The sequence below is a fragment of the Erithacus rubecula genome (genome assembly GCF_903797595.1).
Source record: "Erithacus rubecula genome assembly, chromosome: 13".
In the NCBI taxonomy this organism is placed as follows: domain Eukaryota; kingdom Metazoa; phylum Chordata; class Aves; order Passeriformes; family Muscicapidae; genus Erithacus; species Erithacus rubecula.
In genome coordinates, this window is record NC_136665.1 from 4,503,293 (window position 1) to 4,522,666 (window position 19,374).

The window sequence follows — 19,374 nt, forward strand, 5'->3', positions numbered from 1 at the left end:
ACTGAACTAAAACACATTGACTGGGGGAAAAGGGGCCAGGGGTACTTCTAATTCATGAAGATTTTGAAAGGGCTGTGAGAACAATGGTACTTAATAGAACACATTCAGATTTCAAGGAACTGCAGAGCTCTTGGTGCCCACTGCTGTCTTGATTTCCTGACTGCCCTTGCCTGGGACCAAGTGGATCTGCTCCAGGAGGGACCTGAGGCACTTTGCTGCCAATCTCTGCTGAGCCACACTACTGCACTATTGCAGGGAGAAACTCAACAAAGCCTGATCTGGAACAGCATCCAGTGAGAAATGTCTGCATCTACACATCTAAAACTGGCTTCTCATTTCTCAGCTGAGTTTGTCCAGCATCATTTTCTGGGTATTGGATCTCTGTTACCTTGGAGGGCTTTCTATTCTCCACACACATCCTTTCAACTGTGATCAGTTCTGGCTGTACCATTTTAGCTGTGCAAGACAAATCAGGTTTATTCAGTTTTCTTACTTCTGTAGTCTTCCTGACTGTTATCTGAACTTTGTCCAGCTTGTCTTGGGTTTCTTTTTTTAGCTGTAGAAAGCAGGACTGGGCAAACTAATCTAGAATCAAGTGTACTTATGGAAAACACTGTGACAGTAACATGGTCCCTCTTCTCTTACTCCAGATTCTTACATATTTTCTCAAAGATTACAAAATCTGCTTTACTCATAGCATTTTACAGGTAGCTCCCCTTCAGCTGATTATCAGTATGATACATTTGTAGTCTTTGTGTTTTTGAATAGCAACTCCTACCTATATTCCTACACATAAAATGTTTGTATTTGGCTTGGTGAATATTTTGCAGCCACATTATTGAGTTATCCAATCTGACTTGTGTCACTCCTTTGCTCTCTTAATGATTCATCCCTTCTCATATCCTTGTATTTGTGATCTCTATCAGCAAACATTTTGCTATTTTCCCCTAGAGTACAGTGCAGAAGAGAGCTTTAAAGCATTAAAAAAAATTATACTTTGACAGAAATGGAGTTTTCCTTTGGCTTTGGTTGTCAGGTGAGGGAGGGAGAGGCTTACCCAGGTTCTGCCACATGCTGAAGAGCTCATAGGCCATCATCACTCTCATATCACCATACCTGAGAGAGAAGAGAGTCACAGCTGCCCAGGGAACAAAAACTTGCAAGGCAGTGATGTGAAAAATTAATCAAATGGTTAAAAAAAATTAAATTCACATTTATGTCAATGTAAGAATATCAAACAACTTGACTGGTTGCTGTATTGGGAGATCTAGTTATTAATTTCCCAGCCATTTCCACATCCCAGGTTTCATAATAAATCAGAGACTTATGGTAAGAAAATAAGGCTCTTTTTTGAGGTGGGAAGCCAACAAAACATATCCTTACTTATCCAGAATCTTCTTCCTCTTAGGTGGTGTGGCATTTTCCAGTTGGAGACTTGGCTGGTTTATAAACAAAACTGCCAGGCTGAAATAAGAGTTCCACACCTGTGACAAAGGAAGGAATTTTATAACATTACACTCCAAGAGTAAGTTTTAAACAAGTGGAGAAAGTCATAGACTCCTTTTCCTAATCAATGGGCAACTTCATCAATGTCTCTTACTATGGAGATACAAATTAACTCTTAAGGGTACAAATGGATTCTTTAAACCTGGTAGGAACTTAAATAAAAACCCCACAAATGCAATGCCACTAGGTTTTTTCCTCTTTGCACCACAGCTCAAGAATGAATAAATCTGGTGACACCAGCAAACTTTTAAATTGTTTTTCTGTAGGTTGAACAGATTCTATCTGTCAAAAATCCCCAGAGATCAAATTATATCATGAATGAGACCCCTGTAATTTGTCTTCCCAAAGAGATGAGGTTTTTGCCAGCTTGGTGTGTGCACTTGTCCCCAGGTCTGGCAGCTCTTCCTAACTAACACTGAACTTGCTGCCCATCTCCAACTCCATCCCACAGGGACAACACTCCCTAAGATTGTATTCCTCCAGGTTTTGTCATCAGCCAGACACACCTCTGGGAGAGGAAGTTCATGAATTCCCCAACCCCAGGAAAAGCATTGCCTGAGTTTACATTGCATTACCCATCAGTCTGGAAGACAGCACACTCCATTAACCCCATGCTTATGGAATTACTTGTTTCCTTTATGAGGGACTGAATTTTCCTGATTTGATCTCACACTGTATCTGTTCTACTTCCCATCAATTCCACACCAGATTCCATTCCTGTCCTTTATCAGTTAGGTCATCTTCCTGACAGACACTCTAATAAATGCTGCAAATATCATCAGCTAATGCAGAGGGCAGCTCCTGTTCCTTCATTACTGATGGGTTGAAAAGATGTCAGAACATTTTCTGAATCAATTCTTACTTTAAAATCGAAGTCCGTTTCTGTGAAATTCTTATGCAGGGCAGAAGACAAGTACTGAACAGTTGTAACTATGATACTGCAGCCAAAAACAAAGACAAGAAAACAGAAAGAGAACATTTGAATCTGGAATACAAATTATTACAGTGGTTGGTGGTGCTGGTTTTAAAACAGGTATTCTTTGTGTAATCTCTGTGATATTTACACAGAAGTCACTGTTCTATGCTTTAATGAACAATTTGTAATAATTAATACAAGATTATGAACTTTCACTATTATTGTAACTTTTAGAATTTACACAGGGGCATTTAAAATCCTGCCTATTTTGCATGGCTGGGCCATATGACCACCAGGGAAATGGAATAATACACTCCTTTTCCTCCTGTTCTAAGCAGAAAGATTTTTTTCCCCAGAAGAGAGTAACTCAAAAAGTTTGAGCTGTCCTTGTTCTTGTCTATACAATGCTTCTTTATCTCACTCTCATTCAACTCAAGATATTTGTGAGCATTCTGCCAAGTTTGTATTCTGTGTTATTTTTTGTTGGTGGCTACATACACCTTAGTGGAAGGCAATTAAGGCACATGATAGACTCAGGAATTAATTAATGGCATGTAGGTCAGGCAGCAGTGGTATCAAAAGAAGAGCACATCTCTGAATCACATCCAAAACTGCAGTAGCACCGCTAAGTGTAACTGTCAGTCTAAAGCTTTGTGGCAAAATTCTGCCCAAGGGAACAGGTAACCTGCAGCATCTGAGGGAGATCCTGTTTCAGGTGGATTTCTTTTTTTCTTTCAGAACTTCATTGAATCTTTATGCTTGAATTCCTGAAATCCACTTCTTTCACTTCTCATTAGCAGGGTGGACTCACAGAGCCTTCAACTCAGCTGAGCAAGCAGCTTTAGGAGCATTGCCATGGTGTTTCCTCAGAGTGGGAATGCTCCAGCTGTCATTCAGTCAGTGGGAATTCCACAGCTAGTTTAGCTAAGGAAACCAGTGAATAATTCCACTGTGTTGAATCCTGTGTTCAACACTGCTGCCAATACTTAACCCAGCTGAAGCAAGAAACTGAGATACAACAGAGCATTAAAATGGCAGATGGCAACAGAATAGAGTGAGAACTCTGTGTAATGCTTTGGTGTCATGGCTGGGGTCTGCTCCCCCTTTTTCAAAATACCCCAATGCTCTCCTGGCTTGGCTAAGGAGGGATGTTCATGGAAAAACCAGATGTTCAGTGCAGGGATTGCCTGGCAAGGGAGTGAGAGGCTCATCAACACCCCTTGGTGTGGGGAGCTGGGCCTTGCCCTGTGTGCTGGAGCTGCTGGGGCACCCAGCTCTGCTTTAACTCCCAGCTCTCAGAGTACTGGCACTCCAGAACTCCTGTCTTGATCCTCACATCTCAGTCTGAGGAAAAGCACTGTCCCCAGGCTTTAACTGCCACAGAATGGCAACACTCTACACCTGCTCCTGCACTCACTTGCTGGTGAGCAGCCTCATCACCATCCAGTCTCGAGGAAAGACACTCATCTTCATCAGGTTCCGAAACACACAGAAAATCTTCAGGAGGAACTCCTGTCACACAGGGAATAATAAGTAAAAATCAGCAGCAGTTGCAAGTGAATCTATTTTCTTGATTGTAAGAAAGACAGTTAAGCTAGGCGTGCTCTACTTGAGTTTTGTGTTGCAAGGCCATTCACCTGGAAACATGGAAGCAACATACATGGAATATGGTTCTATTCCTTTTATTTGCATCTAATATGCAACTTCCAGCTTCTTTAAAATCTTCACTTCTACAGGGAGATGGAAATATTCCTAGGTGCATAATTGTATCTGGCTTCCCATATTACCACCCAGAGTTCCAGTGTCAATTTGCAGCTATTTTCAAATATACTGGACTCATAATTACTTTTTAATGCATTCATTTTATTAATTGATCTGTCCAAATTTCTTTGGACTTACGTCACAATTTGAGAACTAACCACATCCCCAAGCCCAATAAAACTCCTACACAGGCTTTCTAAAATAGCAACAGAAACCCCCTTTTCTGGCAACACACAGCAGCAAAGAGCTCTTACACACATTCAGCTGAATGTTTGCTTTCAAAAAAAAAAAAAAAAAATCCCCAAACCTGAAGACATTTCTGATTTTTGATTACCTGCACCTCCATGTCTCTGCAGAACAACAGCAAAGATCAAATGTGACAAGTTATTGGCCTTGCAAACTATGAATTTGTTGGTTGTTTTCTCTTCCAGACAAAATCAAAATAGCAGAGAAATTGGCAGAGCAGGGATTCTTCAAAACCATAGTACCATTATGCCTTAATGGAGGGTATGTGATTAATATCTTGTAATTGAGCTTGGAGTAAAGCATTAGAAGCTTCTTGACTTTTGGCCTCATTTTGCCCAAAGTGTAACAGTGATAAGAGAATAAAATTCTTTTCTATGCCAGGAAAAAAAAAAAAAAAGGTATTGGAAATATTTTAACAGCCATATTTGATGGGAAAAAAAGCGTAATATATAAAATCTTCAGCCTTTGTGATACTCTTGGAACACAGATTATCAGAGATACAACAGTTCTTCTGAGCATAAAGACAAATTTTAGTTCAACGACCTTTCCATAAGTCTGACATAAAAACTATAGTTTAGATGGCTTTTTAAATATCTATTAAAATTTATTATTAATTAATTTACTCAATCATTTTCCTGTGAGCAATTTGAAAGTTATCAGAAAGGCAATCTCAGATAACTATCAACCTGAGATACACTGAACCGTGCAACCTAAAGATAAGAATTTTATCATCCCAAATTCATCTCCCTGATTTATTCAGCTTCTCTATATGCATACAAAATATTTAAAAGCTGAAAGTCTATCCAGAAAGGACTTCTCACTGCTTCTCCATTTCATTTGTTAAGGTAACAGAAGTTCCTGCCACATTACACTGTTCTTACTGTGCATATCTGAGTGCCACCCTAAACAAAATAGTTTTATATAAAAGCTTGTCTTTATTTATAGGATTAATCTGCCTTTTAAACAGGCTGTTCCTGGAGATACTCCTCCATCATATTGAGGTAAGAAGTTCTGCTGGTGTGAGATGTGCCATTTCAAAATGTCAGAGCTCTGTGCCCCTCACCTACCCCTGCTGATCATGGAGAGCCCTAATTTAAACTGATGTTCAAAAAGAAGCATGCAGCAAGTGGAGTGGTAAGGTTACAGCTTTCCCAAAAAAGATTTCATCTGCCAGAGACATTTGTAACCCACAAAAGGCTTGAAATTCTCTTCTGGCATAAAATCAATAGCCTTTGTAAGAAAGCTCCAATACATACTGAACATGTAGTAAAATGCTATACAACAACTGACTTCACATTCACAGGATTAAAAAAACCCTGTTCCTCCTCTGCCTGTGTTTTACATATAACAATTACAATATCCTTTATGTCCAATGGCACCTATCCTGGGACTTTATTTGTTGTCATAAAGATAATTGTGGTCTTAAATGTGTTTTTCCAACACTACACCAATGATTCTAAAAGTGAAAGGAAGTCCCTGAACAGAGTGCCAGTGGATGGGAATGATTAACAGGGCAAGTGATACTGGAGGGATTCCCCTCTGCTCTCCCATTCTGAGGGAATCACCCTACAAAAATCACATCCTTCTGTACCTTCAGTTCATCCTTGCTTTGGAAGTTGTCCAGTAAGTGCTGGAAGTGAGTGTCTGACATCTGACGAAGCAAAGATAAAAGGCAGGAGACATATTCTCCCTGTTGACCAAATGAGAAACTCTTTCATTCAGACAATCTCTGAAATTTCACAGATACAAAGCTCAACCCGAGGGAAGGTATAAAGGGAGGGGTCTGAAATGGCCCCAATGCCTATGGGACAGCTGGCATGCACAGAGATTGAAAGTACTGCAGGTTAACAATTCCTGAGGTACTGTTAATGCAGGATACACCTCCAGGAGGCTCCTCCACAGATGCCAGTTTTAAAGGACTTTTAATCAAAGTTGCAGTCTAATCAAAAATAATTTTAAATTATTAATACAGACATTAACAAATCACCCTCCAAGCATGCAGGTTTTGACAATATCTTTTCCATGTACTTAATATACAGTGTCTGTCAGAGGTGTGACTGCAGCTCATGTCAACAGACTCAGCAATCATTTGAACTAAGTGACTCTGATCAGTAAAGCAGTGACAGCTTGGGATCAGGCTGGGCTGCAGAAGGTGTCTGGAAGCTTGTAAATATATGGCTTATTAGTGTTCACCAAGTTCTGTGCTGTCAAAGCTCCAGTACTGAAAGAACTGCAGTCAGATTTCCTGAGCACAGTCTGGGCAAGCCTACATGAGCTACAATTACATTTCTGTAATTCTGCAAAGCAGATGCACCCTAACCAGTTACCACAGCATCCCAAAGTGTTTTCCAAAGAGGAGCTCCCCCATTTTACAAATCTGAAAGCAAAGCACAGAGAAGTTAAGTAATCTGTCCAGGAGAACAAGCAAAGGGGTGCCAAAAACATCAGGACTGACTCTGTTGACTGCCAGGCCCTTGCACAAGACTATTTATTTCTGCAACAGAGAAACTAACTTGGAAAATGCACAAATCCCAGCCATATCTAATAAGAATCCACATTTCACTGTGCTGTGAAATGTAAACTGAGGAACCAATACAAGGGACTGTGCCTTCCATTTTATTGTTTTTCTAAATGGCTCAAGCATCTACCCAGAAGCTTTGTCACGGGTTGTTGCAATAAACTTTCCAGGGCTGAACTTCACTAGGAAGAAAGATGTGTTCTTCTGTGTGGGCTGGCATGTGGTAAACAGCAGTAAGTCAAATAGCAGCAGTAAAAGGAAACTGAGATATTACTGGACATTTGCAAGCCAGTGCCTTTCTTGTCCTGTCTCAAAGAACATCTCTTTATCTGAGCTAACAAGGCAAGATCCAACCTTCTCTCTTGTGTGAGAAATGCACCTTAGTGCACATCTTCCCTCAGCAGCACTGCTGAGGTTTCAGCTATTTGCTAAAAAACAAATCTAAAAAAAGGATGTTCTGAACAGCAGCTTAACATCCTACATTGTGCAAAAGCTGCATAAGAGACTCCAACAAACAAAAATAGGTTAAAATAGGCTAGAATAAAAAAGGGCAGAAATCCAGGAAAGAAGGCTGAACAGCAAAATTCTATTCTTTTTCTTCTCTTCCACAGAATGTCAAAGAAAAATTTCCTCCCTGTGGCTAAGGCTGCCAGCCTGGGTGAAGTGGTGGCTTCTCCCACCAAGCTCAGCAAGTTCACTTGGCTTAGCACCTCTTAATTTATTTTGAAAAAGTATGCTGTGTTTCATTTGCATGAAATAATCAATGACCCTGCACAGAAGCTCTCCAGGGTGTTAAGCAATGGGATTTAACTGCAGAGCACAGTCATATCCTCAGTTTTGGGATCACAGCCTGAAACTCATTATAGCCCTGGGTGATACCACCTCAAGGGTGAAGTCCCAGGCAGCTCCCCAGTACCTCAAGTCTTAAGCAATAACTCTCAAATCACAGCTGCAAAGACACACAAGAAAATATTTGGAAATCCACTAAAGCTTCCTGAGCTCCACTGCTTCCTGCAGCCCTCACTAGTGCAGGGAGGAAGGAATAGGTTTGTGGCTTATTAAGGGAAAGAGACAAAGCCCTGGGCATTCATGCAGCAGTGATGATGATGAGGTGCCAGTGGTGGTGAGGGACTGAACCAGAGGTTAGAGAAGCAGGAAATAGAAACTGATTGTTAGTTACTAACAGTGATTTCTGCTGTGCACTGCGGGCAGCGCTGCCCTCTTACCGCCTCCTGAGACTGCGATTTACTCATGATTGTGAGCAGAGTTTGTAACAGCACGTCCAGGAGGCTCTCCACCATCATCTCAACCTCCTCCACGACATCTCCCTCCTACAGCAAGAGGTGAGCAGACAGACAGTTAGAAACTGGAGACATGGAACTGGTAAGACAGTTCTGCTGGGTCAGCCATACCACAGGCTCACTGGGACAGAGGGCTCCATAACAAGTTCAAAGAAGTACAATCAAATTCCTCATTGGCACCAGATCCTGTTATTCTGTTAGTGTGTGTGTGTGTGTGTTACCTTGACAATCTCTGATGGAAACATTCAGGGTCACAGCCATAAAGGTTAGTCTATAATCAAAGGCCTAGAACACAACAGGAGCAGATTATGTTCAGGAACCTTTACTCCATGGCAGCATTATTTTAACTTATTTCCATGATACCTTTCATCTCATTCCTTTCACACAGAACCATGACTTGTAATTGGAAATACACATTGGTATGAACTACATTTAGCACCATGAGCTTCCTACTTTAGTCAGGTGGGGAAACTTCACCACCCCCTCTTCGTGAACATTGCTTTACATGATCCAGTTACCATTTGACATCAGAGTATTATGACTGTCAAAGCTGGGTGTTGAAACTCAGCAGCAATTTCCAGAAGTAAGTAGGATTTCATAGATTAGATAATTTTAGAGTATTCTTTTAATGTGAACCACAAAGTGCTAGTTACTGTCTCTTGCAGAACTGCAAGTCCTTGAGCTGTGCAGAACTTTTGAACTCCACTGACATCTAAGTTTTGGGCTTGCATGAAGAAAACTAAACAGTGTCAAAGCTGGTGAGGGTGAATGTGACTCCCCCCTCCTAACAGCAAGAACACTGTGTCATCAGGATGCTCTGAGTCACACGCAGAGCCAGACCCTCATTTCAGATGTTCTCCTGCTGACAGCACAATCTTGTTTTTAAAAGGTTCTTTGCAAAACTTGTATTAACCTATAAGAAATGTCTCACTCTTCCATTTACTCCTTCAGTGGTGCAAATAAAAAATTAAAATCAAGTAGCAGATTTACCAAAGAACTGGTCTTGATTATGGAGAAGATACTACTGAGGATCCCAGAGCAGATAAGCAGCTCCTTCTGCTGTCGTAGGTGAAGGTGAATGTGGTGAAGGACGACAGGCAGCAGGATGCGCCGGGACTCTGAATGAAGGAAAATAGTTTCAAATGTAAGGAAAAAAAATATTTACAAACAATTACAATGGGTGGTTGCAACAGAATTCTGTGCTGTTATCATTCTCACCTTGTACTGAGTACAATAATCTAAGTGCACTAACTTGAGGTCCTCACTACAGGAAAGAGAAACCCAATGAAGCTTTCTGTCTTTCATTTTACCTTCACAAATTCTTTCATTCCGACCTTTATGTATGAAATACTCACAATGTTCACCCATTTTCCACTGAGTCCTCTTAAGATTTTTTAAAGTTCTGTTTTTAAAGTACATGAAAGCAATAATGTAAGTCTATGTAAGCAAAATTTTTCAAATGAAAGAGTTACTAAATGTTGAGCTAAAGAAATACTAAAGTTACAACATAAAGACTAAAAATACTTTAAAAGAATGTAGTGGGTTCCTCACACGATTATTCGTCCTGTTTCTCAGACATAAACTAGAACTGAGGTTTCCTTCCTGTCCATGACAAAAGCAAAGTCTAAAGTGAGATTTGGCAGTTTTAATAATTGACTGGATTTTTTAATGTATGTTGATTAACCTTTAGTAACTCCAACAGCAGGAGCAGCCGCGGTGGAGCACAGGCTCACCTGGGAAGGAGAAGAGGCGGCTGTCGACCGTGCGGGCGATGGACTGCAGCTTCACCACGTCCATGGACTGGCCGATGTGCACGGTGCTGGGCATGCTGCCCAGCGTGCCCCGCACGAACTCCGCCACCTCCTGCACCGTGAACATCTGCAGCAGCTCGTCAAAGATGGCAGGGAACGAGTTCAGCAGGGCAGCCTGCGGGTACACAGCCAGCTCAGCACCTGCAGCGCAGCCCAGGGAGCTGCCAGCAACACCAACACTCAATGAAGGGTCTGCACCAAGCTGCTACTATATAAATCTTAGGATAAGTTGTGCATATAAGTTGTGTATATTTTAGGATATAGCTTATAAAACAGAAAAGAAATTGAGATATCAGAGAATAGAAAATAGTTCATTTTTGTTGATTTATTTTTTTCAGTTAATACAACGCTTGCTTGTGATGACAGAGAATTGTATACCAATTGCTTGTATTAAGCAACTACCTAAAACAGTTAAAACACCTCAGAAAATATTCTGAAGTGAAGAACCTGCTGACAGACCCTTAACCAGCTCTGCCATGTGACATTCCAGGATTTCTGCAGCAGGGGTGGGGTGTGAATCCATGTGAAAGAGGCATCATATCATGCGAGTGTGCATGTGATTCTTGCAGTAACAAATATTTCCAGTGAGCTGGAGCTGTCCTTGAAAGTGCTTCTTAAAGTGCAGAAATAGTGCCAGCACCACAACAGCAACAATGAAAACCTCTTCATGTCTTATTTCATATTTTTCAATTAATTTTTTCACAAGAGTAGAGAATTCCATGCATCACCCTATGCTCAAATTCTGCACACTTGGTGTCCTATCAAACAACAGCCACCACCTCTTATGTTTTAAAATTCCTCCCTTCCTCTACATCCTACCCAAGCTCCACCCCTGCTTCCTCATTGTAACTATTTAAATTCCTAGATGGTTACTGCCTTGGACCAGCCTCACCTCCATTCTTCTCTTCCTGCCATTCCCACCACCCTTCCCCAAAGCTCTCCACACAAACCCCCAGTGATTTCCTGCAACGAGCTCAGATTTACCAGACTTCACTGCAGATCTCTGTTCAGCTTTGCTCTTTCAGAGTTTCACCACTGTCAGTATTTCCTTTACCTCTGAGATTTTTTTGTTTTCTCATTGCATAAACATTTCTGTATCCCTTCCATACTGACATGACTCTCCTAATCCATATAATCCCAGTTTCCTTTGCCAAGTCTTTTTTTTCTTCAACAGTGAAATCTATTTAATAGCATTTGAGCAAAATCAAGTTATTTTTACAACTTAACATGTAGAGCTCATTAAATTATTCTGAATATAAATTTACCTCCTTCTTCCACTCGTTCTCTCTCAAAATCTTATTTTGTTACAATCAACTCAGATTACACAAGCTCCCACAAGGCCTCCTAGGTGTTGTCACCTATTTATTCCTGCACACCTACAATGTACTAACAAAATAAATAAGCATAAATCGTTTCACTAGCTCCTGGTACTCTTGGAAGACAGTAAGAGGCACAAATCCAGTCACTGTCTTTATCTTTGGGATAATACAATATTGGCCCAGCAAATCCTTACAGGAGTTTTCCTAAACTTTCTGTTACTTATAAAGCAGAAGGATTTCTGTGTAACCCCTGGCAATCCAAGGGCAGGCATGGGATCTCTTCAGGAAGATTTGGAGCTGTCCTGAGGCAATATAATTTCAACAGTTCCTTGAAGGGTGCCATTATTGCACAACACCCCAAAATATGCTGGAACATTACTCATGTCAAACTAATTGCCTGGGAGGAAGGAAATCAGTTTTACTCTCATTGCTGGAAAAAACTGAGATACTGAGATCTCTCAAATATCCTGGAGAAGAAGACAAGTGTGAGGGAAATTAAGTTTGCCAGGGCCTCGAGCATTTCTGTGGGTATTTAACAATTGTCCAGATTTCCAGAACTAATGATCAAATAAGAAACAAATGCTTGGCTGCCTGAACAATTTGACTTATATAATCTTGTGTACATCCTCAGTTCTGTCTTTTTGGTGTGTGGATGCCTAAACTGCCCCACAAATAACTGAAATATTCCACATTCCAAGTTTTAAAGTACCAGCCACTTAAACATCAAAGTTTAGTTTATATGCAGGAAAAGAGTGTTTGGGGTAGGGAAAAGAGATTAACTGGAAACATCCACAATGAAACACTCGAGCAGTGTTGGGGATCATTACTTACAGAATTAAATGTCGGCCTTGTTGTGCCCCCACATTTTTGTGGGGCACCTGTCCCGGCTCCGCTCGCCTGCCCTCCAGCCTGGGGGGCCTATGGGGCAATGGGATCAGGGGGCAACACAGTGGCAAGGGGGAAACAAAAAGTAAACTTTTCAAAGATTCAACAAGGACAGGGTTTATAAATTATAAAAATCCAAAGTAAGAAATACCATAGTGAGAGAAAGGAGGAAAAAATTCAAAAAGAGAAACAAAGAGAAAAAGGGAAAATCCCCCATACTCAAAGTGACTCTCCCTCTGTATTTGGGACCAACACAATTGGAAAATATTCAGCAGATATTGTTTCCATTCACCATCACTTTGTCTGCAAAATTCTGTGCACTGTTTTCTCTTGTTCCTGGCTCATCATATTATAACCACTAATGGGTGATTAAATAAAATATTAGAGCAGCTGTTTTCAAATCTTTCAGAGCAGCTCCTTAAGAAAGAGATCACTCCACTGGCAGCTTCCTGAGCCAAGCAGAGTCACTGCTTGGCAGCTGCTTCTTTGGCAAAATACAGCAGGTGTTCCAAACATCTGTAATTCTGCATTAGTGATTACAAACCACCTTCACATTACCAGGGAGCTCTGGGTGCTCCATTCTGACATTCTCTGAGCAGAGCATAGAACAACATGTTTGACATTTAAAACTTAAATGCAGGAGTATGTAATGCAGTACAGTGGTCTTTAAAACTGAAACCAAAACTCAGCAGCATCCATACTAACTTTTAGTATTGTCTTCAGCCCACATGGAATCTTCACCAAGTCCCCTGGGCCATATTCAGTGATGCATTAAATACGAGTATGGGCATCATAACATGTTTGTGGTCAGGCTGCACATGATTCTGTCTGTAATTTTAGCACATGCTGGAATTGTTTACCTGAGTGCAAATACATCAGTTGAACTGTGATGCTGCTGTGACTGTAAGTATTGATTTGAAGTACTATAGTGAAGGATTTAGAAATTCTTGAGGCCAACCATAAGACATAGGAACACGAGAGAGACTTGAAACTGTAGTATACTTTTGTGAACAGCAAAACCTGCATCCTCATATGAGAAGTCACTTCCTCCTAGAGTGCCCCCAGTCCAGCTCACCTGTGCTACTGTTAAATGCCATTAATGGGTGCCTTGTTTTCCAGCATCACCAGCTTGTTAGTGGGGAAAACTCCACTGACCTGCATTTAAGCCCCACGTGCCCACACCTCCTACCCGTGCAGGAACAGCTGCCTCGTGGTTTGCCAGTGGGAGAGTGGGAAATAGCAAACCTGTGTGAAGATGAGAGTCTCAGAGCTCCTGCTGTCCAAGCTGAGCACAAATCTGATGGACTGGAAAAGCTCCTGGATGCTGGAGCGGAACTGCTCCTCCTCCATTCCACAAGTAGCTCTGGAGTAAAGGATCCGAGATTGGACAATGAACTTGAAAAGATATTCCAAGGCCTTAAGGAGCAGGAGAGGAAGGAGATCAAGACAGAGAAAAAGAGAGAAAGAAAAATGAAGGAGCTTTAAAGAGAACCAGGAAAGACTCCACATGCATAATAACTAAATTCTTGAGCTTTAGAAAGGAGAATGAAAAACAGGTTTTATAAGTTACATAATTCAGTTGAGGAAGAGCTCTTCTTAGGCAAGTACCCATTCTCAACCAATAATCTTTATTACTTGCATGTCCCACAAACAGAAAAAGCATGCATTTACATCAAAGAGACAAATCTGAGTTACATAATTGGAGGAAAATTTTGGTCAAGGTGAGAAACTTCTGGTTTTCTCATTGTTATGAGTTGATATTTCACTGTATCTCATGGAAAATATTCTTATCTCACTTCAATGCTGGGAAACTGAAGTTAATTCAAATACAGATTTTGCTCCCAAGAGATATTTTTGCACCCATAGGAGTCCATCACTGGAACATCACACAATGTGCACAAGTGTGCAATGCTATGTTGCAAGTTTTAGAATGTCACAGCTTTAAGGATATAGAATGGGAAAGTAAAATTCCTCATAGAGCCATCATGGATTTCAAAATGCCATTGACTCTTACAGCCTTTTTTCCCTCCAAAAATTATGGCAAGTATGGTAATGCAGCAGTTATTATTTATACTACTGAACATCTCCCAGTGAAGCTTCCTTACTTCATCAGGAAACATCAGCTGCATTCCTGGCTCATTTCCAGACAAAGGCCAGTTGGTTCCCAGTCAGCTCCCCAAGGCTGACATCCCTGTGCTAACACCAAACCCAGCACCTGCAGTGCTCCCAGTGCTGCTTTAGGGGTTCAGTGTGCACAATCATAATTCTCATCTGAAGGCTCATAACTGCAATGTGAGGATTGTGTTTAGCAGTGGATCAGAGCATTTGTGTGTGCACCTCCATAATTCCCTGTGGAAGGTGAGGTAGCAGGGCTCAGAACACTGCTCCCCTAGCACAGACAATGAGCCAACACAGGCAGTGAACTAGAGTTCCAGTGTTTGCACACAAGGCTGGGATGCTAAAAACACAAACCAAGTCTTGGTAGCACAAGTCAGCACCAGGACTAACTTTGGCTCTTGCTACCTACAACATCACTAATATGATGTGTATTTGTGCCTAAAGACACACAAGTGCACTGGGATAAAATCCCAGCCTTCAGTGATGTTTGGCATGATGTAAAAGATCAGTGTCAAATTAAAGTGGGTGCCTTACACACACTGGCTGTGTGCATGTTCATGTAACAGTGAGCACTTCTGCCCTGTGACCAGCAGGGAAGACTCAGGAAAACCTCCAGAGGGAGAAAAGCCCTGTTGGTACCCTAATTTAGGCAAAACCCATCTATAGCTCTGCTGGAAGATAACTGAAGCTGGAAGGGCATTTCCTTGACACAGTTCCTTAGTTCCTAATTTCCTCAGGGACAGCAAAATTGGCTGTGGAGCCATTCATGGACACTTGGTTACGGAAGTCCCCTGGGAGGCACAAGCAGCTGTTCCTGGATGAAACTTTTGTTCAGCTTTGTATAGGGCACAATAAAGGAACATGATGCTGTGTTCTAGGCAGAATTCTCCTTTCAGTTACAGCTCCTCCAAGTTGCACAGCAGGTTTTGAGAGTTAAGAGCAGTCTTGAGGGAGGTAAGAAATTTTAGAAATCCTCTAGAACTCTGTTTGCTAATGCCAGGATTGGAAATCGAATCCTATGAGACATCTGCATGTCCATCATGAATGTACATGATCAGCCAGGAGCTGTAAGAGTGCAGAGTATTTCAGCACTGAACAGAGAATTCAGGGAAAAAGGGATACAGAGCTATCCTATTTTCTCAGTCAAAGAACAGCTAACTCAAGGAGTGTGGTGAACACATCAAAGACCACAGAAATCCCCAACAGTGGAAGCTGGTTCTGGTAATGACAGATTAGCAATGATAATGGCTTTGGTACAAAATTGCTCCAAATGCCTGGAATAAAATCTGGAAACAAAGAAGGAAATCAGTCACTTCCCTATAATGGGAGAAGGTAAAGACTTGAATTTAGGCCTGCAAGAGATACCTGCAAAGGCAACTGTCTGAATAAGAAGTGACAGCAGCGTGGGTGGCAGAGGATGTGCTGTCAGGTCTGCACCAACTCTGCTGGTAATTTTAATTTCTGTGCTTGGAAAGGCTTGGGCTGTCAGGTCTGCAAACTGACCTCCCTCACAAAGGGAACAGCCACGTTCCAGGCCAGCACTTGAGAGCCCCAGTAAGCAAAGAGCTGCCTTGGAGGCTGAGACACAACGTACATATTCACAAACTTCTCTAACCCAGCTGCTGAAAGACATTCCAGCATTCCTGTCATTGCTATTTCCAAACAGGACTGCTATGAGGTTCAGCAAATGCAGATCACACAGGGACAATATCCTACATCTCTCCTTGCTGCACTGCTTAAAGCACTAATGAGTGGTTTGAGAGGCAAGAAAACCTCCTCGAAGTCATTCCAGCTGGAGATCTTCCTCTCATCTCATAACTTTAATAGCTTTTTTGCAATTAAAAAAAGAAAGGAAAGATAAGGATATAAAAAAAAAAAATTAGAAAGTTGCTAATTCCTTGAAAAGGCATATTTGCCCTATTTTTACCATTCCATATGAAACTGTGGTTGAAAATTCCAAAGAAGATGTTCCTAAACATGTCAATATCTACAAAGACAAAGCAAGTGTAATGTCCTTGTATTATCTGAATAGGATCCTAGCAGGGGATATGGAAAGTGAAAGGATGGCACTGGCAGTGTCCTTCACCTGGAAGAGGTTTCCCCTATTTGTAGTGACAAATGACAAAATCCAGGTGCTGATCACTGCCACTGCTTCCAGTTCCCCAAGTGCCAGACTCAGGACACCAGCCCCCTTGGAGGCAGAAGGTGCAGCTGGGCATTGACTCAAAGAAAAACATCTCTCTGCAAATGTTGGCATCTTGTATTTATGCACCTGATACACTGACTTCCAGGCTTACTATTTCACATGGCAAAATGAATACTTTATTTATTCTCTGATTTCTTTGTAGTAGCACCACAACATTTCTGTTGTTTCTCACAGCTGTGCCTCCCTGGGACATCAGGCTCCTATCACAGAGCTCCTATCACAGAGCTCCTATCATAGGTCAGGTCCTGTGCTGCTTCTGAGGATTTCCATCCAGTTAAAGACTCCTTTATCTCCTGCTTAAAACACTTCAAGACTTCAACCCGTGGTACAATGGAGCTGTGTCACAGCCAGGAATGAAGGACAAAACTTTGATCCATACCACCCATGATACACTCCAAACTGCTGCTGCTTGGAGGGCAAGGTGTAGCCCACATCAATGGAGTATTTATGCACTGGCCATGGATATATATACAATTACAGGAAGGCAGTGTCACACCAGCCTTGATTGCATTTCCAGCCCTTCTGGGGTGCCAGAGGAGCAGCCTGCAGGGGTACCTACCCTCATGGCCTCCTGGATGTGGTCCTGGCGCACCAGCTCGGCCGAGCGGTCCATGTACCACTTCAGACACCGGATCAGCTCCCTGGAACAGAGCACAAAAACCCTCAGCACCACTGCTGACAGACAGGAAACATTTTGGTGTCAGGGAGACATTTCATTTCCCTTTATTTCAGTGGTCAGTTACAGCTGTTCTTGATACTGAATTTACATGGTATTTACATTTATTTAAGTTTCAAAACCAGAAAATTATTTCTTCTCTGTAATTGACTTGGACCATGAGGAGCACTAAGAGAACATGAAAAAGATGTTATTAGAGAGACAGCTTTGATAAAAGCATGGTTCTAAGACCAAAATATACTGTTGTTTTATTCAGAAATCCCAGCTCTCATCTCAGTAAGAAGCTTTTAGAAGCTGAGATCACAAAGAAAATACCTGCATCTATTTTGCTAAGTGCACGAGACCATCTGGACTAACTTTCAAAGCTGTATTAAACCCACGTTTTATTTCAGACATCAGACTACCAAAAAACATGTGTTTTGTCTGAAAGATGTGCTAATTAGCACAAAGCACAACACCTTTTTACTCTTGGAAGAGGACTGTGCCTTCTGGTGTTGTATATTATCTATGGGGCTTTACCTGCCATTCATGGAGTATTTTTAATATTTATTTTAATTACACAAAAATGTGAACTGCTTAAAAGAATCCAAACAAATTATTAGCTATATTTTATAGTTTACGGTGGCCAAAGATAAAATATACTCAGATATACAAAAGCAATGGTCTAAAGGAAAGAAAAAAACACCACCCTGAAGAGTATCTGTTACTGCTTTCAAAAATTCTCATTTTCTGATGAAAGACTCTTTTGAATACCAGAAAATAAGGCAGAATCTTCAAAGTGACAATGAAATTTAAATTTCTCATCTACTGAAATTAAATTGTAACCAAATAGAACACCTTATGTGAACACCTGTCTACTTTAGAAACTACAGTTAGTTCTCTAGGCTTTTACACAAGTAGTGTATTCCAACATCCTTAAGATGAGGAATGCATATGCTCTTGGTAGTTTGTTTTTATAGACTACAGACTGATAATAAGTTATTGCTGAGTGGCTCTTCAATTTAAAAAAAAAAAAAAAAAAGAGAGAGATTTGCCAGTCCAGAAAGGGCAAGAGAAATTCCCAGTGTGGCCATGGTCAGCCACTGGTGATGTTCAGCAGCTTTTCCCTCCAGCTGTGCTGGAAAACTTCCAGGTGAGTAGCTCTACTTTTGGGGACAATGCTGCCAGGAAGGTTGTGATCCTGACAGTGCCACCATTCCCAAGCTTGGTGATGGCACCTCTCAAAGGGAGGAACACAAGACCTACTTGTAAGCCAGAGCTCCTGCAAAGTGCTTCTGGATGTAGGTGTCCATGACGGGGCGGAAGTGGAAGTACTTGCTGTCACGGAGCAGGTTGATGATGAACACCTGGGGACATGGAAAAGGGAACCCAGCTCAAGGAACTGCACATTGCTGCCAAGAGTTTACAAACAAGTGACCCATGGTAAGGAGCATTCAAAGACATGACTGTTTAAACAGCCACACTTGTGTTATCATGAGAGCAAATACTGCTGCCCTGGATGTGCTGAGGTCAGCCTGCCCTTCTCACCCAAGATCAATAAACACAGCTGGATCCAGCTGAGTACTTCATATTGGACAGAAGCACAATATTAGCAACATGATCATAAGAAACTTAAAACTCACTGAGCATGACACAAATAACAATCCATCAGCTTACCAGAGACTGGAAGACCAACAGACCATACTTCTCTGTGTTGTCATCCAAAACTACAAACAACGTGTCCAGAATATCTTGTAGGAACTAAAATGACATGAACAAAGATTTTCAACTTAAATTGTACTCAAAAGGTTATTTCAAAAGGTTTTAAGTTCATACATGCTAATATCATTGTGAAACACTTGCCAGGCACAAATTCAGGTTCACCCATATGATGTGACAGATTTTAATTTGATTTTTCTAAGAAAAAATTTTCTCTTTGCAAGGAGTATTTTCAAACAAAAAATGAAAGAAAAAAAATGTACTATACACCTGATTTGTAATTTTGAGTGAGTATTCCTCTCCCTTTAAGCTGACTGGAAGTGCTGCCTGACACCAGTGGCAAAACAACTCATTCTCAAATCATTGGAGTCTCAGGTACTGTTCAGCATCAAATCTGAGGCTGGGCAGTACAT

At 41.3% G+C, this 19,374-nt stretch overlaps 1 protein-coding gene across 12 annotated transcripts in view; it reads right to left on the minus strand.

Annotated features, from left to right (window-relative positions):
- The window catches only part of DOCK3 (dedicator of cytokinesis 3), a 188,122-nt gene that overhangs the window by 40,725 nt on the left and 128,023 nt on the right, over positions 1-19,374 (minus strand). For 8 of the 12 annotated variants that reach the window (XM_079317222.1, XM_079317218.1, XM_079317227.1 and 5 more), the window contains 13 exons: positions 18,920-19,003; positions 18,509-18,609; positions 17,147-17,228; positions 13,509-13,679; positions 12,210-12,296; positions 9,982-10,174; positions 9,239-9,366; positions 8,132-8,278; positions 6,021-6,119; positions 3,840-3,934; positions 2,369-2,444; positions 1,384-1,484; positions 1,058-1,116 (listed from right to left, as the gene is read on the minus strand). In XM_079317222.1, coding sequence (XP_079173348.1) covers positions 1,058-1,116; positions 1,384-1,484; positions 2,369-2,444; positions 3,840-3,934; positions 6,021-6,119; positions 8,132-8,278; positions 9,239-9,366; positions 9,982-10,174; positions 12,210-12,296; positions 13,509-13,679; positions 17,147-17,228; positions 18,509-18,609; positions 18,920-19,003 — 1,423 coding nt within the window. The remainder of the gene's footprint in view (positions 1-1,057; positions 1,117-1,383; positions 1,485-2,368; positions 2,445-3,839; positions 3,935-6,020; positions 6,120-8,131; positions 8,279-9,238; positions 9,367-9,981; positions 10,175-12,209; positions 12,297-13,508; positions 13,680-17,146; positions 17,229-18,508; positions 18,610-18,919; positions 19,004-19,374) is intronic. The other 4 variants (XM_079317220.1, XM_079317224.1, XM_079317223.1 and 1 more) reach the window with 3 other exon arrangements.